The 18,252-nt window shown below is 35.1% G+C and overlaps 4 protein-coding genes across 5 annotated transcripts; 3 read left to right on the plus strand and 1 right to left on the minus strand.

Annotated features, from left to right (window-relative positions):
* Positions 1 to 1,837: 1,837 nt before the first annotated feature.
* LOC111305993 (NDR1/HIN1-like protein 12) lies at positions 1,838 to 3,005 on the plus strand. Its single transcript, XM_022903887.2, has one exon. It carries the CDS (start codon positions 2,078 to 2,080, stop codon positions 2,708 to 2,710), a length of 633 nt encoding a protein of 210 aa, XP_022759622.1. The 5' UTR covers positions 1,838 to 2,077; the 3' UTR covers positions 2,711 to 3,005.
* A 1,706-nt stretch (positions 3,006 to 4,711) lies between these two features.
* Positions 4,712 to 5,539, minus strand: LOC111305994 (brassinosteroid-responsive RING protein 1-like). Its single transcript, XM_022903888.2, has one exon. It carries the CDS (start codon positions 5,411 to 5,413, stop codon positions 4,832 to 4,834), a length of 582 nt encoding a protein of 193 aa, XP_022759623.2. The 5' UTR covers positions 5,414 to 5,539; the 3' UTR covers positions 4,712 to 4,831.
* A 1,703-nt stretch (positions 5,540 to 7,242) lies between these two features.
* Positions 7,243 to 11,789, plus strand: LOC111304883 (metal tolerance protein 1-like). 2 transcript variants are annotated; one of them, XM_022901891.2, is made up of 2 exons: positions 7,243 to 7,708; positions 10,344 to 11,789. In XM_022901891.2, the coding sequence occupies exon 2, from the start codon at positions 10,344 to 10,346 to the stop codon at positions 11,574 to 11,576; it is 1,233 nt and encodes a 410-aa protein (XP_022757626.1). In that variant the 5' UTR covers positions 7,243 to 7,708; the 3' UTR covers positions 11,577 to 11,789. The 2 variants fall into 2 exon arrangements, with proteins under 2 accessions (XP_022757626.1, XP_022757627.1); XM_022901892.2 differs by having other exon boundaries at positions 7,258 to 7,822.
* A 2,306-nt stretch (positions 11,790 to 14,095) lies between these two features.
* On the plus strand, positions 14,096 to 16,815 carry LOC111305995 (transcription factor bHLH67-like). Its single transcript, XM_022903889.2, has 4 exons — positions 14,096 to 14,717; positions 15,088 to 15,756; positions 15,854 to 16,255; positions 16,430 to 16,815. Exons 1-4 carry the CDS (start codon positions 14,685 to 14,687, stop codon positions 16,496 to 16,498), a joined length of 1,173 nt encoding a protein of 390 aa, XP_022759624.1. The 5' UTR covers positions 14,096 to 14,684; the 3' UTR covers positions 16,499 to 16,815.
* The last annotated feature ends 1,437 nt before the right edge of the window (positions 16,816 to 18,252 follow it).

Genomic DNA, 18,252 nt, shown 5'->3' on the forward strand with positions numbered 1-18,252 from the left:
ATTAAAATAAAATTTTGTATTAAGGGATAGATTATTGCTGTGATTATTATATATCACTGGAAAGCATGTTGAATCTAGTTTCTAATGAAATAAATAAAAGTCAAATCCGAGTTTTCTATGAAGAGTTGTCTAATTTTAACTTAAGGATATGCAGGCTATAAGACAATAGCATTAGGGTTGAATTACGAAATTCTTCTTAATTTGTATACAAGGATTTACAGATTAAGCCATATATGTTTGGAAAGCTTATTGAGTCTACTTTCCAATGAAACACGCGGAATTGAATTTGGAGTTTCCTGTGAATAAATATATAGTTTTTATTAGAAGGTATATAGGCTGTTTGGCAGCAGTATATGACGTGGATTTCAAAAATTGTTATAATTAATCTACAAGTAATTACGAGGTGTTTCATATATGGTTAGAAAGCTTATCACGTCTAGTTTCTAACGCATTAAAGAGATCATAATTTCGATTTGGATATATTGAGATATGACTGTTTTAATGAAAAGATATCAGGCGTCAATATTAATTAGTTAAGCTAATCCTTTGTGTAACTTAGTTGATTTTTGTATAAATGGTCTAAAAAAGGGTTGATTAAATTCTGATATGTTGAAATGATCTTGGATAGGCCAATAAATTATTTTGAGGAAAAAACTAAGTGATGGAATCGAATGGAGGTAAGTAAAATCTTACACACTTTACTTGTTTTTCGAATCCATGTATATATATATGTTTCTAAATGAAAGAATATTTTATTTCATTATTTTCAGTGTATGAAAATAAGATCAAGCATATGATTATTTTGTGTTTCTCTATATAAATGATGGATCATACTTATGAATGAAATGAAAAAAATGATTTATGTTTAAAGAATGATTTTATGATAGTTACGTTTTTAAATCCCTCGGAAGTGGGATCATCGACACCAGAACTTAGTTCTACAACCCTGGCTAACGGGTAATAGTAGTTAGCAAAGACATGATCATATGACCCTGGCTAACGGGTAATAGTAGTTAGCGTAAGCCCTGGTTAACAGGTTATAATAGTTAGTAATGATCATGAGAATGAAATTGTCGATACGACCAATGTCACGAGTTATAACAGTGATCGTAGCTAATGATTTGAATGATGATGATGATTTATGATGATTTTTAATGATTGATCCATGATTTGGTTTGATTATGATATTTGAATGATAGCATATTTTGCAATGATTTATGAAGTGACATATTTTGACTTGATTTATGAATTTATGAAATATTTGACAAAACGATGATCTTGAAATGTTTTGATATTATGATTTGATGAATGTTTTGAATGATCTAAATGATGTGACAAAAAAAATTATGCTTGATATGATAAGGTGTGTGAGCCTTTACTTACTGAGCTGTGATTTGCTCATTCTCTTTTTATTTTTTCTTTACAGATGACAAAGTGATAAGTTTGGTTAGTCTTGTGTGAAGTTAGAAGATGAAATGGAAAAGATTACTTAGTCGTCGGAGAATATGTTGGCTAATGAGATCTTAAGAGATAGTGTTGTATTTTATATGGTTTGTATTTTGATATATAAAGATGTATCATCAGTTGGATTAAATATATGAATTTTACTTTATAGATTATTTTATTGAAGAATTTTAGAATGTTTAAGAAAGAAGGCTTCGTATTACTTTAAGATTTTTTTCAAAGTAATATGATCGTTTTACGTCTTGATATCGGGACGTGATAGGTTAAGAGAAAGAAAATTCAAAAGACACAAAGAAAAGAGGATAAAAGAGTAGCAGCACATCGTTCTAAGCTGAACACAAGAAAAAAAAAAAAAAAAAAAGCCACTTAGCACCCATCGACCCAACTCTCCTTTCTTTTTCCGTTCCTTTTTTGTTCCATTCGTCAAACATATTCTTCTTCTTTATTTTATTTTCAACATTGTCACTCGGCCCTCCATCAACACCCAGGAACCCTCCTCCCTCTTTCCGTTTTATCTATTTTTCAGTACAAATACCTTCAATTAATATTCAATTTTCTATGACAGACCAAGAGCTCAAAAGACCCTCAGCCTTAGCTATCTCCACCACCCAAAATGATCCAAGGAAAACAACGCTGTGTCTGTGCTAAACACAACCAACCAAGCAACAGCCAAGGAGGCGCAGGCCGGTTCTGTTGCTTATGTATTTTCATCTTCCTCCTCTTAGCAGGAGCCACAGCCCTTACTGTTTGGCTCATCTACCGTCCCCACAAACCTCGTTTCACTGTTGTCGGTGTTGCTATCTATGAACTCAACGCCACCTCACAACCCTTCATTTCCACTTCCATGCAGTTCACTATCGTTACAAGAAACCCCAACAGGAGAGTCTCCATCTTTTATGACAAGTTGCAAGCTTATGTTTCGTATAGAAACCAACAGATTACTCCCCCAGTGGACTTGCCACCACTGTACCATGAGACAAAGAGCACGGTTGCCCTGTCTCCGGTGCTTGGTAGCGGGATGGTACCAGCATCGGCGGAGGTGGTAAATGGACTGATGATGGATGAGGCTTACGGAGTGGTGGCGCTGAGGGTGGTGTTATTGGGGAAGTTGAGATGGAAGGCTGGTGCTATAAAGACAGTGAAGTACGGAGTTTATGTGAAATGTGATGTTTGGATTGGTTTGAAGAAAGGTGTGGTAGGTCAGGTACCTTTGCTTGGAGCTCCTCCCTGTAAAGTTGATATATGAAGTAGGAGGAGATGGATATATATATTTATATTGTAAGGAGGCTTTTACCTTAAAATCTTTTTCTGGGTTCCGTCTTCTCTGTATGTTTCATTAATATTAGTGTAGCTAGCTAGCTTTGGTACTTTCGTTTTCCTTTGTTTGTAAACTTCTTTATGTTTTGTTACTCTAACTATATCTGCCGAAAAGCAGAAGAAATCCAAAACTAAGTTCAGGCATTGTTGCACAGAGGAACATGTACTCGTAAGCAATGTGGTCAGAAAAATTAATGCAAGAGGGCTTCTTAATTCTTCTTCCATTTCATTTTCTCTATCATTCTTTTGTTTCAGTTCCACTTCTGAGGGTGAAGTAATAGCTAGTAATGGCTCTGAAATTGGTGTATTGTCGGTTTACAATGTTTGGAATTGCCGCAAGGCGTCAAAGTTTGGACGAGTGGCTCTACATGCAGCTAAAGTTGGCCACCATCTGTTTCCTTATTTTATCTTTTGTTGTGACTGCTTCCTATGTCAGCCCTGCACCCAGTAACCCACTTGTTTTACCTTCTTAATGGTGTGGCGGCATACCTGCCTTGTTGGCTTTCTTACACTTTTCACATTTCACAGTTGATGAAAGCTTGTTTTCAAAGGAGTTTTATTACTATTCTTGAAAATTAAAATACTTCCGATCCTTAAAATCCATTTCCATCAAATGACTATAGACTTCATTAATAAAAAAACAAAAACAAAAGTTGGAAAAACAATGCTCTAGACACAATACGATGCGTGGAGAAAAAAAAAATTGCTACTTGCTTTGCCCTCGGGGCTGGTTTACATGAGATAATATTGAGCATACATTCCTCACTTGGAAGCAGAGCCAAAGTATTCCTCCGACAAAGACACAAAGCTGGGGTTCTTTAATTAGGTGCTGATAGAACCTTTTCAGTTTTGCGTATTCCTTTTAGTAATATTCGCTTCATTTCCCTTGCTCATAACTAATCCATAACGATTGTTCAAATCATGTCTATACCTTTATCTATATATTTTTTATACCTAGACTCAATTATTGGTGACTAATTAGTATATGGTCAGACTCAGAACTCTTCCCGAATTCTACTTTTGCTTTCTTCTTTTCTTCGGAACCTCTGATGTTGGGCATAGCATCTATCAAATTACTTCACTGTTTTCGGATTCTCCATATGTCAAGTGGAAGTGGTCACAGAAGGTATCAGATTCAACAGGCTCAATCAAGGAAAATGCTAAAGAACACATTCCTTGTCGGATATATTCCTTGTCGGATCTTATGTCCAAGCTGTAGACCAAACAAAAATTTTGTTCTTCATATTTTAATTTATTGATAAATCGACACAATTAATACAATTAGAATAAATTAGCGGTGTTCCTTAATTGAAATTAATCAGAGAGATATCATGGGAATAATTAAACCATATGTTAAACTTGTGAATTATGAATAATCTTGGAAGAACCTTTAATTAAGTTTCTTGGAGAGTTAGGCAGGTTCTCTTTCTCCTTCAGCTTCAAAGTTAGAAGGAAGTGAACCAATAGATAAAGCGATGCATTTCTAGAAGATAAGGGCATAAAAAGATATATATTAGGACGAGACAAAACATTAATTATTAAAAACTTCATACTTTAATAAAATATTAAATACGATGGTCGCATTAAACAAATATAAATTGTATTAAAAATAAACTATTTTTTTGTTGTCAGTTAGAATTTTATTTTTTATTTTTATTTTTTTCATTTTTATATACCTACTACGTGATTGATTGAATGGTTTTGGTTTTGATGTTTGAAATTTGAACCCACTAAGTAAGTCATGATGTTTAAGTCGTGATGTATTGACAGAATGAGTGGAGATGTATTAAGATGTGTGTGATTTAATTACCAGTAATTTATAAGTATTACTATATTGTGCGCATATAAAGTATGATTTTAATTAATGAATAAATTTAAAAGTTTGGGAGTCTTAAAAAATTTATAAATCTAAGAATTTAATTAGATAAAATAAGTATAAGGATTTTCGTTTATTTATTTCTAATTAAGTGTATTTTACCTGTCCAAACAAAGGGACACTGAAAGAACTCTACATCTGGGTCTGATAAATTAATGAATACAAAATTCAAGGTCAAAGGGTATCAAACAAGTAATCCTCGCCAAACAGATAGGCAATTCTTTCCGACCTCCATGGATCCTTTTCACCATTTGCATCCTCATCATCAGCTTGACATGGCAGTAGCTTAAGCCTGCACAAGGGACATGTCCCATGACCCTGATCAACCCACCCATCAACGCACTCCTTATGATAGAGGTGACTACAATTGGCTAGCTCTCTGATTTCTTCACTTCCCTTGACGCATGCCAAGCATATTGAACAAACAGCGGATTGCTCGCCAATGCTTTGCAATTTTGATCTGCTGAATTGAATTACTGGGAGCTTGGTCTTTATCAAATTTGAGACAACATGGCTCATGAATGGTACCGGCACCAGAGAAGGTGAAGGGCGTTCGTCGTTATCTGCTTCAGCGTAGTCTTGGAGGTGATTCTGATAACTTGAACCATGTTCTTGAAAGAGCTTGGGTAGTTTCTGGACTTGACACCAACAAAAGTCTTTCGCCATCAGGATGAATTTAAGGTGTGTTAATAAGTGGAGGAGAAGTGCTATAACCAAAAGTTGTGAAAATTTAATGGAATTGAAAGGTTGAATCATGATTCAGATACCAGATGAAAACTTCAGAAATCGTGGGTATATGAAAGGTAAGGGGTCCAAAATGCGAACTTAACAGGAACCTGGAAGATTTCAGGGATCAGTTAGTGAATTATATATATGAAGAAAATGACAAATAATAAACTTACATTAGGTAAGTCAGGCCGGAAATCAAGTGGATGACAACAATGTTTGGTATATACTTGATCAAGAAAATGAAAAAACTGTGGTATATCAGGGATGTTTAGGATCACTGATATTAATTTTATTTTAAAATAATATTTCAAATACTCTTTAATTATAATAAAATATTTAAACTGATATTGAAATTTAAAACCTTTTTAATATATTTCTTGAATTATGTATAAAATTTCAAAATTTAAATATCACATAAAAATATTTTATTATATATAATTCAAAATTATTCATAACATTAACATTTTTTAAATAAAGTTACATTATTTTCCTTTTGTCACTATTTACCCATTCAACTCCGTAAACTTATAGAATCATATCTGAGTTATTTTTACTCAAAACGCTGCTCGAAAAGCATCTCTTTAGCCACATAAAAAGTCGAATTCAAGCATATTAATTTGCCTAAACCATGTGCCTTCTTGCGTGTGTTTCCACACATTAGGGGCGTTGATGTTTGGATTCAACGATTGAAAGAAATAAGGGGGATATGGATAGTTAGCGGGCAAGATTCGTTGAATTTGGAATTCTAGTTAATCGGACAGTGACAATATCCTTTCTTTTTTTCTTTTTTTTTTCCTTACCGCGAATGTATGTGCATTTAAAAATTTGAATCCCTGATCTTTTTGATGGTTCTTAAATTTGGCATATTTGAATACCCATTTAGGCGTTTACTTGGAGACAGCTTTTTTGGACTTGTTTACCCATTTCACATTTATATTAAATAATATATTTTATTTTTTATAAAAAAGAAAAACGGTAGTTAGGAATAAAAAAATTTTAAAATTTTGAAATTTAAATTTTATATCAAACTTGTTAAATGTTAATTTTTTTTAAAAAATGATTGTATTAGTATGAATCAAATTGAATTAAAATTCGGATTTTTTAAATTTTCTTTGGTAGTTCACTGCTTTTTTAATTACTTTGCAAACATATTTACTCTTCATTTAAAAAATTGAATGGTCATGTTTAAGTCGCATGCTAGGCTCAATGGAGGAGGTCAAGGCCCAACCTATAAACCTCGGTTCCAAAAGATTAAAAATGTTAGTGCCCATGGTTTTTGGGCTTTGCTTATAGTAACGCGCCCAACGAAGTTTTTGGCGGCTGGTCTAAGTGTGAAGTTCATGCCACTATGGTTTTCTTAAAAATGTTTTTACTATATACCCAAAAAGTATTGTTCCCATCAAGAGTAAAAAAATTCATTGCATCTATCACTATCACAAGTGGAGATCGTAGTCATCAGGGCATTCATTTTTATTAAAGTTTTTGTCACATTAATGAACTTGTTTGTCTATGATTATTGCAAAAGACATCATCCACAGTTAGTGGAGTAGATGAGATACAACAGGTACTTGATTACTAATATCATTGCAAAACCCACAAAAAAAAGTTAAAAATGTCCAAATTAATTTGACTATTGAAAAAAGAAAAAGCTCATTAAAAAAAAAAAAAACAAAAGACTTATTTTTGCAGAAGTTGTAACCCCATCGTCCCAGTCCTTGTCAAAAAGTCATTTAAGCAAGAAGCACGTGATTATTAGAACTAGATAAGATTTTGATGACCAGCACACAACCATACAGTACATCCTTCCAGAATGATCAGTTCTTAAAATTATATTATACTTCTCCTACTACTACCTATTGGATCTATGTCACAAAATGAAACTAGTACAACTACAAGACAAGCAGCTGGGAAATATCCTTCATTTTAAGAATTTTCAGAACTTCCGGTAGTAGTAGTAGTAGTTTCTGTTTTGTGCTATTTGCCTCTTTCTATTTGGCCACTATCAATTATGAATCATCCCTATGTGCAAATTCAATAAAGAATGAATGATGAAAAAGAATTCATACACTCCTCTTACCATTCATAACAACAAGTTCTTGTTTTTTTGTCTGTGGGTTTGACTGCAACTTGGAAATGTAAGTTTAGTTAGGTAAGGCTCGGTCTTCTTATGATGTAGGACAGTCTGGTAAGGGCAACCTTGTAATATCACAGATGAGTGCCAGGCGATAGCAGACAAACTTCTATAATGATCAAAATTTCCAAGCTTTCCATAAAGCATTCTCCTCTCAAAGCCAGGGCAAGGGCCTTCAACTTTTGACAAAGGTACAAGCCTCTCATAAATTCTACTATATCAACTCAGAATCAAAGATAGTTCCAGTAGGATGGTGCTTTGCCTACTTATTTTTGCCAAAATCTCTACTCTTAACTATATTTAGGGTATTATCCATCACTTTAGAATCTCCAGTTGTTATATTTTAGTCCGTGTATATAATAATTCGTACATTTCAATAACTATGGGGGTTTGCTGTTATACCTGGTTATGGCCTTATGGGTTGGCTGAAATCTTAGCATGCTAGGGACCCATTTCGCAATACTTAATAATCTGTAATCATCATTATTTATGTACTTTTTTCTTTCTATTTAATACAGGTTTGATTAGCGGTTGCGTGGTACTTCACATATTTCTGCATACTTAATTCTCTGTCTATGGTGTCGAAATGGATTAAACTGCTTTTAGTGTGTATCCCATGTTCGATCCAAATTTTGAAGAGAAATGCAAGATTGTTTGGTTTTTTGATTGAAGCAAGTTCTATATGTTCTTTGGCTCAATCAATAAAATACTTCCTGCTTATAGATGATTACCTGATATCAGTCTAATTGTGATGATTGCCTTTAAAGAAAAGAGCTTTTAATAGTAAATTTGATTGCCCGGCTATGGGATCATTTATCCCTAGCCTTGGAAAATGGTAATTAGTCAGGGTGTTTGGTTTTCCTGTGGTAGTTGTGGTCCTTTCAACCTGTCATTGTCTGTGCCAGAGAGCCTTTTGTAGCTAAGAATTTGCTAACCTAGCTGCTAGAAGTTGAGCTCCTTGCGAAGTAACATTCTTGCTTATCTCCCTAATTTATATGTATTAGCTCCTTGTGAGGTAGCGTTCTTGCTTATCTCCCTAAGTTATATGTGTCTTCTTCCAATAATGCATTTAAAGGTGGCTCTGCTTGCGTCTTGATGGTCAAATTTTTAATTTTTAATTCGTTATTTATGACTACAATCTTTTCAGAAGTTTGTATTATTGAGTTTCTGGTTAATATTCTTGTAAACAACTATTTTTCAATTTTTTGCTTGTTCATTTGTGGGACAGTTATTCTGTTTTGTACCTATTTTGAAAGGATTACAGGAATCACCATATTCCTGTTTGATTCATTTCTATATGAATGATGCAATCTGGGGAAGTTGTTTTATTGTCACAGAGAAGAAAGTAGTTTGCATATGAGTAAGTGGTTCGCTGATCGAAAGTCGATCCTTTTGCTCATCATCAGTTTTTTATTTTTGTGCCGTAGGACTTTGTCTATCATTTTTATCGTTCCAACTTCCCTTTTTTCTTTTCTATCAGCCTCTTTGGGGCATCTGGTCTATGTTCAAAATATTTACTCTGGTTTCTTATTTCTCTAATTTGTTGATTTTAAAGAATTTACTGTCTTCTAAGGCCAACACAATGAGTTAATGTTCTCTTCTCAATCATTTTTTGCGATTACCAGTCTTGTTTTCAACCTTTCTTTAATTATTTGTATGGTAAGTTTTGTTAGAGAATAAACCCAGTCCAAAACTTTTCACATCATTTAATTTGGGTAGAATAACTAGGAAAGTGATAAAAGTTTGCTCAAAATGCCAATGCCTCTGCATAGAGATTAATGAGACAACTCCATATATGTAATGGACAATTCGTCTCCTTTTGAGAGCTTTTAGATACTTTTTGGGTTTTCTTTAGAGTGCCAGTGATTATTTTGTACCATTGGATTTTGTTGGGTGTTTAATCTAAGCAGTTTTTGATGATTGGAAAGCAAAAATCTCGCTTCTAGTTTGGTTGGTTGTTTCAGATATTAGGAAACAAGAACAATAACACAAGTTTATTTTGCTAATGTCTTCTTCATTGTGTAATTTAAGTTTATGCATTCAACACAACCTATCCCGCTTCTAGTTTGGTTGGTTGTTTCAGATATTAGGAAACAAGAACAATAACACAAGTTTATTTTGCTAATGTCTTCTTCATTGTGTAATTTAAGTTTATGCACTCAACACAACCTACTGGGTCTTAAGCTTACTGCTTGTGTCTGGTTACTGTAAATGGTGCTGTGCACAAAGGCATCATGTGCATATGTCTCCCTTGCATTTACAGGGTAATTTCCTAATCTCTTGTATTTAAATGAGAAGGCATTTTAGATGAGCACAGTTCCGTAGTGGTCAGTACTTAGCTGAAGTGTTAATGCTGATGTTTAGGACTGTGGACTAATAACAAAAAGGTTGGTTATGAAAAGGAAGAAAGATGACCATTTGCTTGAAATTTCAATTTTGCTTTAAGAAATTCTTGAAGTACTTATTATTCTTGGTGATTAGACTCTTAAAAGTGTTATTTATTGTTGATATTTGTTTTGTTATATGCTTCATGCTTTTTCCACTCTAGTTCTTTATTGTTGGTTATCAAAGAAATAGAATAAATAAATATATAGATCAGTTTCTTTACCCTGTATGATTTATAAAATTATTAACTTGTGTAGTTGTTGATTCTCATGGTGTTTTCCTAAATGAAACACAAAAGTTTTGGGGGTTAATAAGAGTATTTCACCATTGAGTTTGTTGCAAAGATATTTTCTGCTTCTATGTAATTATATGTCTCATTTAGAAAACTTGTACTTATGGTATTCTGTTTATAATCTTTGTGCTGTTGCCATCAATTTTCAGATGGAAGGGCAAAATCCTCAACATGGGCAATTTGTTGAAATAAGCGTGGATGTTGCTGATGGGGAAAGGAGTGTTGTAGGGAGTAAGATTTGTGGGGATACACCTTGTGGATTTTCCGATGCTGGTACTAACTCTAAAGATGCTGAAGAACGATCAGCTTCCATGCGCAAGCTTTTCATTGCTGTGGCACTTTGCATCATCTTCATGAGTGTAGAAGTGGTGGGTGGCATCAAAGCCAATAGTCTGGCAATATTAACTGATGCAGCACATTTGCTGTCAGATGTTGCAGCTTTTGCCATCTCCTTGTTTTCGTTATGGGCAGCTGGTTGGGAAGCCAATCCCCGGCAATCTTATGGATTTTTTAGGATTGAGATTCTTGGGACCTTGGTATCCATCCAAATGATATGGTTGCTTGCAGGAATTTTAGTATATGAAGCCATTGTTAGACTCATTAATAACACGGGTGAGGTGAATGGATTTCTAATGTTTCTTGTTGCTGCTTTTGGATTAGTGGTTAATGTTATCATGGCTCTCTTATTGGGTCATGATCACGGTCATGGCCATGGCCATAGCCACGGTAATCACAGTCATGGTACTGGTCACAGTCACGGAGTGAGCATTACCACGCACCATTACCACAAGGGACACTCCACAGGAGAACACCACCACCAGCATCATGAGGAGCACTCCAAGACTGAACACTACCATTATCATGATGATGCAGAGCGCACCAAAGATGAGCAACACCATGGTCACGAAGATCAGTCAGAGCCGCTGCTCAATAAGCCAAAGAAACAAAGGAATATAAATGTCCAGGGTGCTTATCTTCATGTACTGGGGGATTCCATTCAAAGTATTGGAGTGATGATCGGAGGGGCAATCATATGGTATAAGCCCAAATGGAAAATAGTTGATCTGATTTGCACGCTAATATTTTCAGTTGTTGTTTTGGGGACTACGATAAAAATGTTGCGGAGCATACTTGAAGTGCTGATGGAGAGTACACCTAGAGAGATTGATGCAACAAAGCTGGAAAGGGGGCTATTGGATATGGGGGATGTGGTAGCCATTCACGAGCTGCATATATGGGCCATTACTGTGGGGAAGGTCCTGTTGGCTTGCCATGTCAAAATAAGGCCAGAAGCAGATGCAGACATAGTCTTAGACAATGTAGTAGAATATATCAGAAGGGAGTATAATATCAGTCATGTTACCATTCAGATAGAGCGTTAATGGAAGGGAAGAATTTAGAGCATGCTTGGCCTCATTATCCTCTCTTTTGAAAAGCTTTTTACATCCCAAGTATTAAACATTATATATACAGGTGGCGACATATAGCTAACGTTTTTCTTGTTAGCACATGATTTTCTGCTTAGTAGTCCATTCCAAGATTTAATCAGTAGATATTATGTAACTTTCGTTTGTGGAATCATTTCTTTCGGTCCATTTCATGTTTATTACCATTTTAGTTTGATAGATGCATGCATATCTCTCTTCTCAAGGGAAAAGTTTTCATCATGCTGTGAAAGAAAACTAGCAATTTTAACCAACACAGGTTCATATCAACGGTCTCCAATAATTGGGGTCTACCACCAACTAAAATTTTGCGTCACAGGGGTCATGAAATGATGGGCAAGCACCTGGTCCGTGAACACACCTATTCAGTTACCATGAACAGATTGACATGTGATGTTGGGAGGTGGGGGCACCGGCATCCTCTCACTCATTCTGCATAACCTTGAGATTTCCCTCATACCCTCGCAAAATTTTCTCCAAAATGCGTCCGACAGCCCCTTTACATCTAAAACCTGTCGTGGTTACTTGCGAATGCGCTGAAGAAGCCAGTCATGTAGATAAAATGAAGATGAAATGAAATTCAACTTGCAAGAAGGGGATAAGGTTCCTGCAATCCTGGGGCTCTGGTTTAACCAATAGCATATAAAAGAATACTGTTTGATGAGATTAATGCCAGCTCGGTAGACAGTGGCCACGTTTACGTTTTAATTTTTTTTGACCGACTCGTATGTGTGGGCATAATCTATGAACTACATGACAAGACCAAAATTTGCGGTTTTCTTGAGAAAGAGAATGCCTCTGGTTGTGTGGCTAAAGACGTGCCAAAATAGTTTTATCGGTTGAAAATGGATATACCGCAGTTTCAAATGGATAAGATTGTTAAGACATTATCAAATGAATTTGGTGTTCTCAATTCTCAGGCTTCGATTTTATTAAATTAAATTTGTCTCATTTTTAAGTCGTGTCTCTTATCTCTGCTTTTGGTGGTGTGTGGAGCTGTGAATATGAATACATTAGTCACATACATATCTTGCCAATCATCATCCATGGAAGGACGTGCGAGCTGTTCGATCGATTCCTACGATTTGCAAAGAAGGGAGTTTGCTACATGCAGGATGATCTTTCAGAAGAAAACTTTATTTATAAAAATTGAATGAATCATTGAATGGAAAAGGAAATCGCCTTGTAAGACGGTTGGTGTTTATAAAACAGGTGACAGTTTCGGTTTTCTGATAGCAACACAAAAATTATTACTGCCAGGGCTGGCAGTCAAGATTATTGTCTCTTTTTTAGGCTTCTGAGAGATTTTAGTCAAGAGTTATGCCTTGATCATCAGGTAATTCCTGTGAAGCTGCAAATGGTGGGAGGTGCTATTTTTCTTAAACAAAAAGGCAGACATAAAAAATATTTTAAGTTTCTATGGCATTACTAGGCTCTGAGCAACTATCACAGATATCTAGGACTACCAAAATAGATGAAGCAAGAACATTATCTCTATACAATTTTCTACATAGAAGGGCCTTCTAATGGGGTAACCGACTTACAAAATAGGAGCAACGTCGCAGAGTAAAATCATGCAGACTGTTTAAAATTTTACCAGTGGAGTATTACCGTGACGAGATCGAGGAACAAACTTGTACAAAATATGTGAGGCCCCTGAATTCATTAACGTACATTTAAATCTTAACCATACTCAAGAAAGACCCTTGATTGGTTCGAGAGGAACTTGACTACTTGAGCTTGAAGCAAAAGACAGATCTAAAATTCAATTTCCTTCTGCTCCCCCTTGAAGACAAATTTCTGTCCTTTAGACAAGTAATTTGAAATAAGCTCACTGCTAGTGGGTTTGGAGGATAGAGGCCCCTGTCAGCTGTGTTTTTTTTTTTTTTTTTCTAAATTTGAGAGTAAGAAAAATGGCAACACCCCGACATGTTTTGGGGATACCAAGGACGTTCATCCTTGAATAAAAATGACGAGTTTGTGAGCTTAGTTAACCATATAAATTTGACCAAATGAGCTCATATTAAAGGTTAAATCTCTTTTTTAACTAACAGCATGATGGAGGTGATACCATTTCCTTCCCCCCACCCTTTTATTCACAACCAAATTAGATAGTAAGAATCGAATTTGAAGGCAAAACAATGTAATCATTTAACCATTTGAGCTAGGAGTGTAAATAGAACTGAATTGGCAAAATCTTCCCCTGTCCTGGTAACGAGAACCAGAAGGGTTGTGGAATAAATTTGAAGGGTCACTATTAACACCCTGGAGGCAAAGGAAGTCTTAATTGTACTATTGGACCCCATGTGCAACGGATGATGAAGGTTATATGCGCAGCAGACTAGCAGTAAAAGGGAGAATTCCTTGATGTATTTTAACAAACAAAAATATAAAAAAAAAATGGGACAATGGTGGAGATGCGCTATAAGGAAATGACCCATTATCAGACGGGTGACACAATCCATAGGAGGACTTTCCAAAGCTTTTCTTTGGTGTACGCTTGAAAGCGGAGTCCCCACAACTGTCTGTCCCCGCTGCCGGACAAGACTGCCACCGCCAATAATGCTTGGGACCTTGTAAACCAGATAACCTCCCCCTCTCTCTCTTTCTCTCTCTCTGCTATGCCTCACCAACTCTGCCAGACCCAAATACAATCCTGTATATCTTCTAACTCTCAGTTGGGTATTTTCCACCCTTCGTTTCTCACCACATCTGTTTCTTGATTCCATTTTCTTCACCATTGTTTTACCCAGCTTCGAGTTGCATTTAAACTCTAGTGGCAATTTTCTGTTCTTTTCTCTCTCTTTTTCTTTCTGCTAGAGTTCTTCAAAGCATTTAATATTATTCTATTTAGGAGTATTACCAGCAACAGAAAACTAAGAAATAAATTGTGCTTGGCCTTGGGGTCTTATTCTGCTTCTTTGGGGATTACATTTATTACTTGTCTTGTTTTGTTAGCATCACTACATGGAATGTTGATAACTGAGAACGAGAAAGAGAGAATTTAAGGCATTACTTCCGACTACTTATTGCTAATAAGCTGTTATGGAGAGGCTCCAAGGACCAATTAATCCCTGTGTATGTTATTTTGCTTACTTTAGTACTTCTGTTTCTTTTACACTTCCTCTTTTCTTGAATCCCGTTTCTAGAATCAAGATATAGACTGCATTTACTCCTTTAAAAATGCTTGCACTCAATGCAGCGTGTATTTGTGCTGGAAAATACTAACATCTGCTACTGCCCTACTCCTGCTTCTTCCTCTTTTAACATTCTATTCTCGTTCTGCTTTCATTCTCTCTTTTCTGCTGACTCTCAGTCCCTGAGTCCACCACCCAATTAGTAGCACTATCTTTTTTTTTAGTCAAATATCTTAGAGAGGGTTATTATATGAACCCAGTTAAGAATTTTTTTAATTTTCTTTCATTTCCTCACACTTACATGATTGCAGTTCCTAGGAGAGCATTTGGAAGTGGAATGCCTAGAACAAGGATTTGTTAACTCAGAGAGCTTAAGATTTGGAGAAGAAGAAGAAGAAGAAATACACTTTTCAATACCAAGCTTAGAAGACAAAATGCCATTCCTTCAGATGCTTCAAAGTGTAGAATCCCCTCAACTTTTTGCCTTCAAAGAACCCAACTTTCAGACACTTTTGAGACTGCAACACTTGAAGAAGCCATGGGAGATAAACAACAATCCTTTCGTCCCGGAAATGGAAACCCAAATTCAAGCCCTAGAGCTTGAAAGCTGTGTCACCCATGAAATACTCGACTTACATTCACCAGTCAAATCTGAGACCAAAGACCTCACAAAAAACCCACATTCAAGTTCATATTTTGAAGTTGTCAGCTCCGAGTCCAACCAAGACCAACCAAAATCAGCAACGGGAGACAATTGTATTAGAGGCAACTCTGGCTCCTCACCTCAGAAAAACTTCACAAAATCCCCTCCTATTACTAGAGAACGAAGAAAGCGAAAACGAACAAAGCTAGCCAAGAACAAAGAAGAAGTTGAGAGCCAACGCATGACCCACATTGCCGTTGAACGCAACCGTAGACGTCAAATGAACGATTATCTAAATTCTCTTCGCTCTCTCATGCCTCCATCTTATATCCAAAAAGTATATCAATTCTAATCCCAGCAAATTTTTAATCCTGCGGTTGGTTGTTTAGCTCTGGTTTCTTGAACAAAAATTATGTTTTGTTTTCATTTTACAGGGTGACCAGGCGTCTATTATAGGGGGTGCAATTGACTTCGTTAAGGAACTAGAGCAACTTCTTCAATCCCTGGAAGCGCAAAAGAGAATGAGAAGAGTTGAAGAACGCAACAATAGTAATAATTCAGTGTCAAAGTCCGCAATGGAAATCTCACAGGAGGAATCTGGAATTGGATCTGAAGATGGGAACTATGGTGAGGAAGTAAAGGCAGAAAGCAAGTCAGGTGCAGCTGAAATAGAGGTTAACGTAATACACAATCATGTCAACTTAAAGATTCACTGTTCAAGAAGTCCTGGTCAGTTGTTACAAGCCATTGTCACCCTGGAAAGTCTTAGATTAACAGTTTTGCATCTCAACATTACTTCTTCACAAGCTTCTGTTCTTTACTCATTCAATCTCAAGGTAATATTAATTTGTTTTTATAGTTTTGTTTCTTTTCTTTTTTTTTTTATTAACCTGGTCTGACTTTTCAACAAGGCTCAAACCCTAGTTCCAATATTTCTCAACATTTTTGTTTTTCTTTTTGTTGGTTTTGTTTTGTTATTTTGTGGGGTGTGTTGGAAATGATACTGGCAGATGGAGGACGATTGCAAGCTAAGATCAGCGGATGAGATAGCAGCAGCAGTTCATCAAATGTTCAGCTAAATTGAAACGGTAAAAAGAAAAAAAAAAAAAAGATTTGGTCAATAGGCAGCTGACTTGATTCCTGAAGGGAATAGTAGGGGTAGAAAAGAGAAGCCAGAAAAAGGGTAAAGGAAGAAATGGCTTTTAGGAATAGAAGGAACCAGAGGGCACCTTCCACTGTGTCCATTCCAAGCAACGTTTTGTACCACAAAGATAATTCGAGCCAAGAGCCCTTGATGTTTACATCTTAACTTAAGAAACTTCCCATGTTTATCACTAATTATTTCCTACTTGTTAGAAATGATAAATATATGTAATTTTTGTTTTAACTCTTCCCAAGTTTTCTCCTGTTTAATATTTTTGGGTTTTAGGAAGATGATTCTATTTCTATTATATTACCAGTAGTAGCTTTCGATGGAAGGTGGTGACTGATGAGTGATGACCGGTGACGTTGAGGTGGTGGTGGGGGCCAATTGAGGGCTTGCTTGCCCTGGAGCCAGGGCCCAGGGGGAGAGTATGGGATTCATCATGTTTGAAATTTTGGTGGTATGAATCTACATCTCATGATTACACTTTAGAGAATGATGCTGGCCTTTTTATATTGACTTTGGGTTCTCCGTATGTATGGACATAGATGTTTCATCATTACACAGTGTCCTCTCCGCCTACTCTTTTTTTGCATTGCCTTTTCCTGTTTGATGCTTTCTTTTTCGACTCTGGTTCTTTTGGGCACACCTCATTTCCCAGCTTCCACATCATGGACCCCTTCTTATTTATGACTCCGGCAGTGCTTATTCATCACTCTTCACAGCCCCTCAAAACCTAAGACTCTGCAAACCCATCACCACCGTATGTCCATATCCTAAATTCTTATTAGGTATTTTGCATTTAAAAAAAAATTAATGAAGAATTACTCTTCAAAATTCATTTTTGGGCTAAAATGAGATAACTTGAAGGGGTCGTATACAAATTTGTGACATTATATTAAAATTTTATGTTTTTGATGGATAAATCTAACTTAAATTCTAAAAATGTATAGATATCATAATTGTAATAGACATGCGAAAGGAATACATAATTATATAGTTTATATGAGCTTATGTCAAATGCTTTACATTTGTAGTTTGGCATTGAATTGAATTTCAAAATACCTTGAAGTACCTGTTAAGAAAATTTATTTTATTAATCAAATTGTGGAGTTTTAAGTATTCTATAATCAGTATTCATTTCCTAAACTTGTTTTTCCTAAATGTGCAGTTTGTGCCAAATGCAAGGCAAGGAAAAATATATATATATTTATAAAGCAGTTGGTGTAATACTTCTAGGATATATATATATATATATATATAGTTATTCAAACTGAACCAGATATTAAACTGTTTAAGATTTCGAATCATCGAATTAATAGTTTAACCATTTGATTAAATAGGTCAATTATCAGTTTAATAAAAAATATTATAAAAAATATAACTATTTTAAAAATTCATAATTTAAACTTTTAGCTCAAGTTATAATTTTATAATTCAATCATAAAACTATAAATTTTAAGATATACCATAAACTACAAATTTTAAAATATAAAATTTATAAAACAATTAATTACTAGTTAGAAATTAAATTACTTAACATTTAATTAAAATCATATTTTATATTTTAGTAGTTATAAATAATATTTATATTTTAATAAATATAACAAATAATAACTAATAAATAATTATAAATAATAATAATTATTATTTATATTTATTAAAATATAAATATTATTTATTTATCTA

Source organism: Durio zibethinus, chromosome 21 (assembly GCF_047325235.1).
Source record: "Durio zibethinus cultivar Kanyao isolate XHJ-2024 chromosome 21, ASM4732523v1, whole genome shotgun sequence".
Lineage (NCBI taxonomy): Eukaryota > Viridiplantae > Streptophyta > Magnoliopsida > Malvales > Malvaceae > Durio > Durio zibethinus.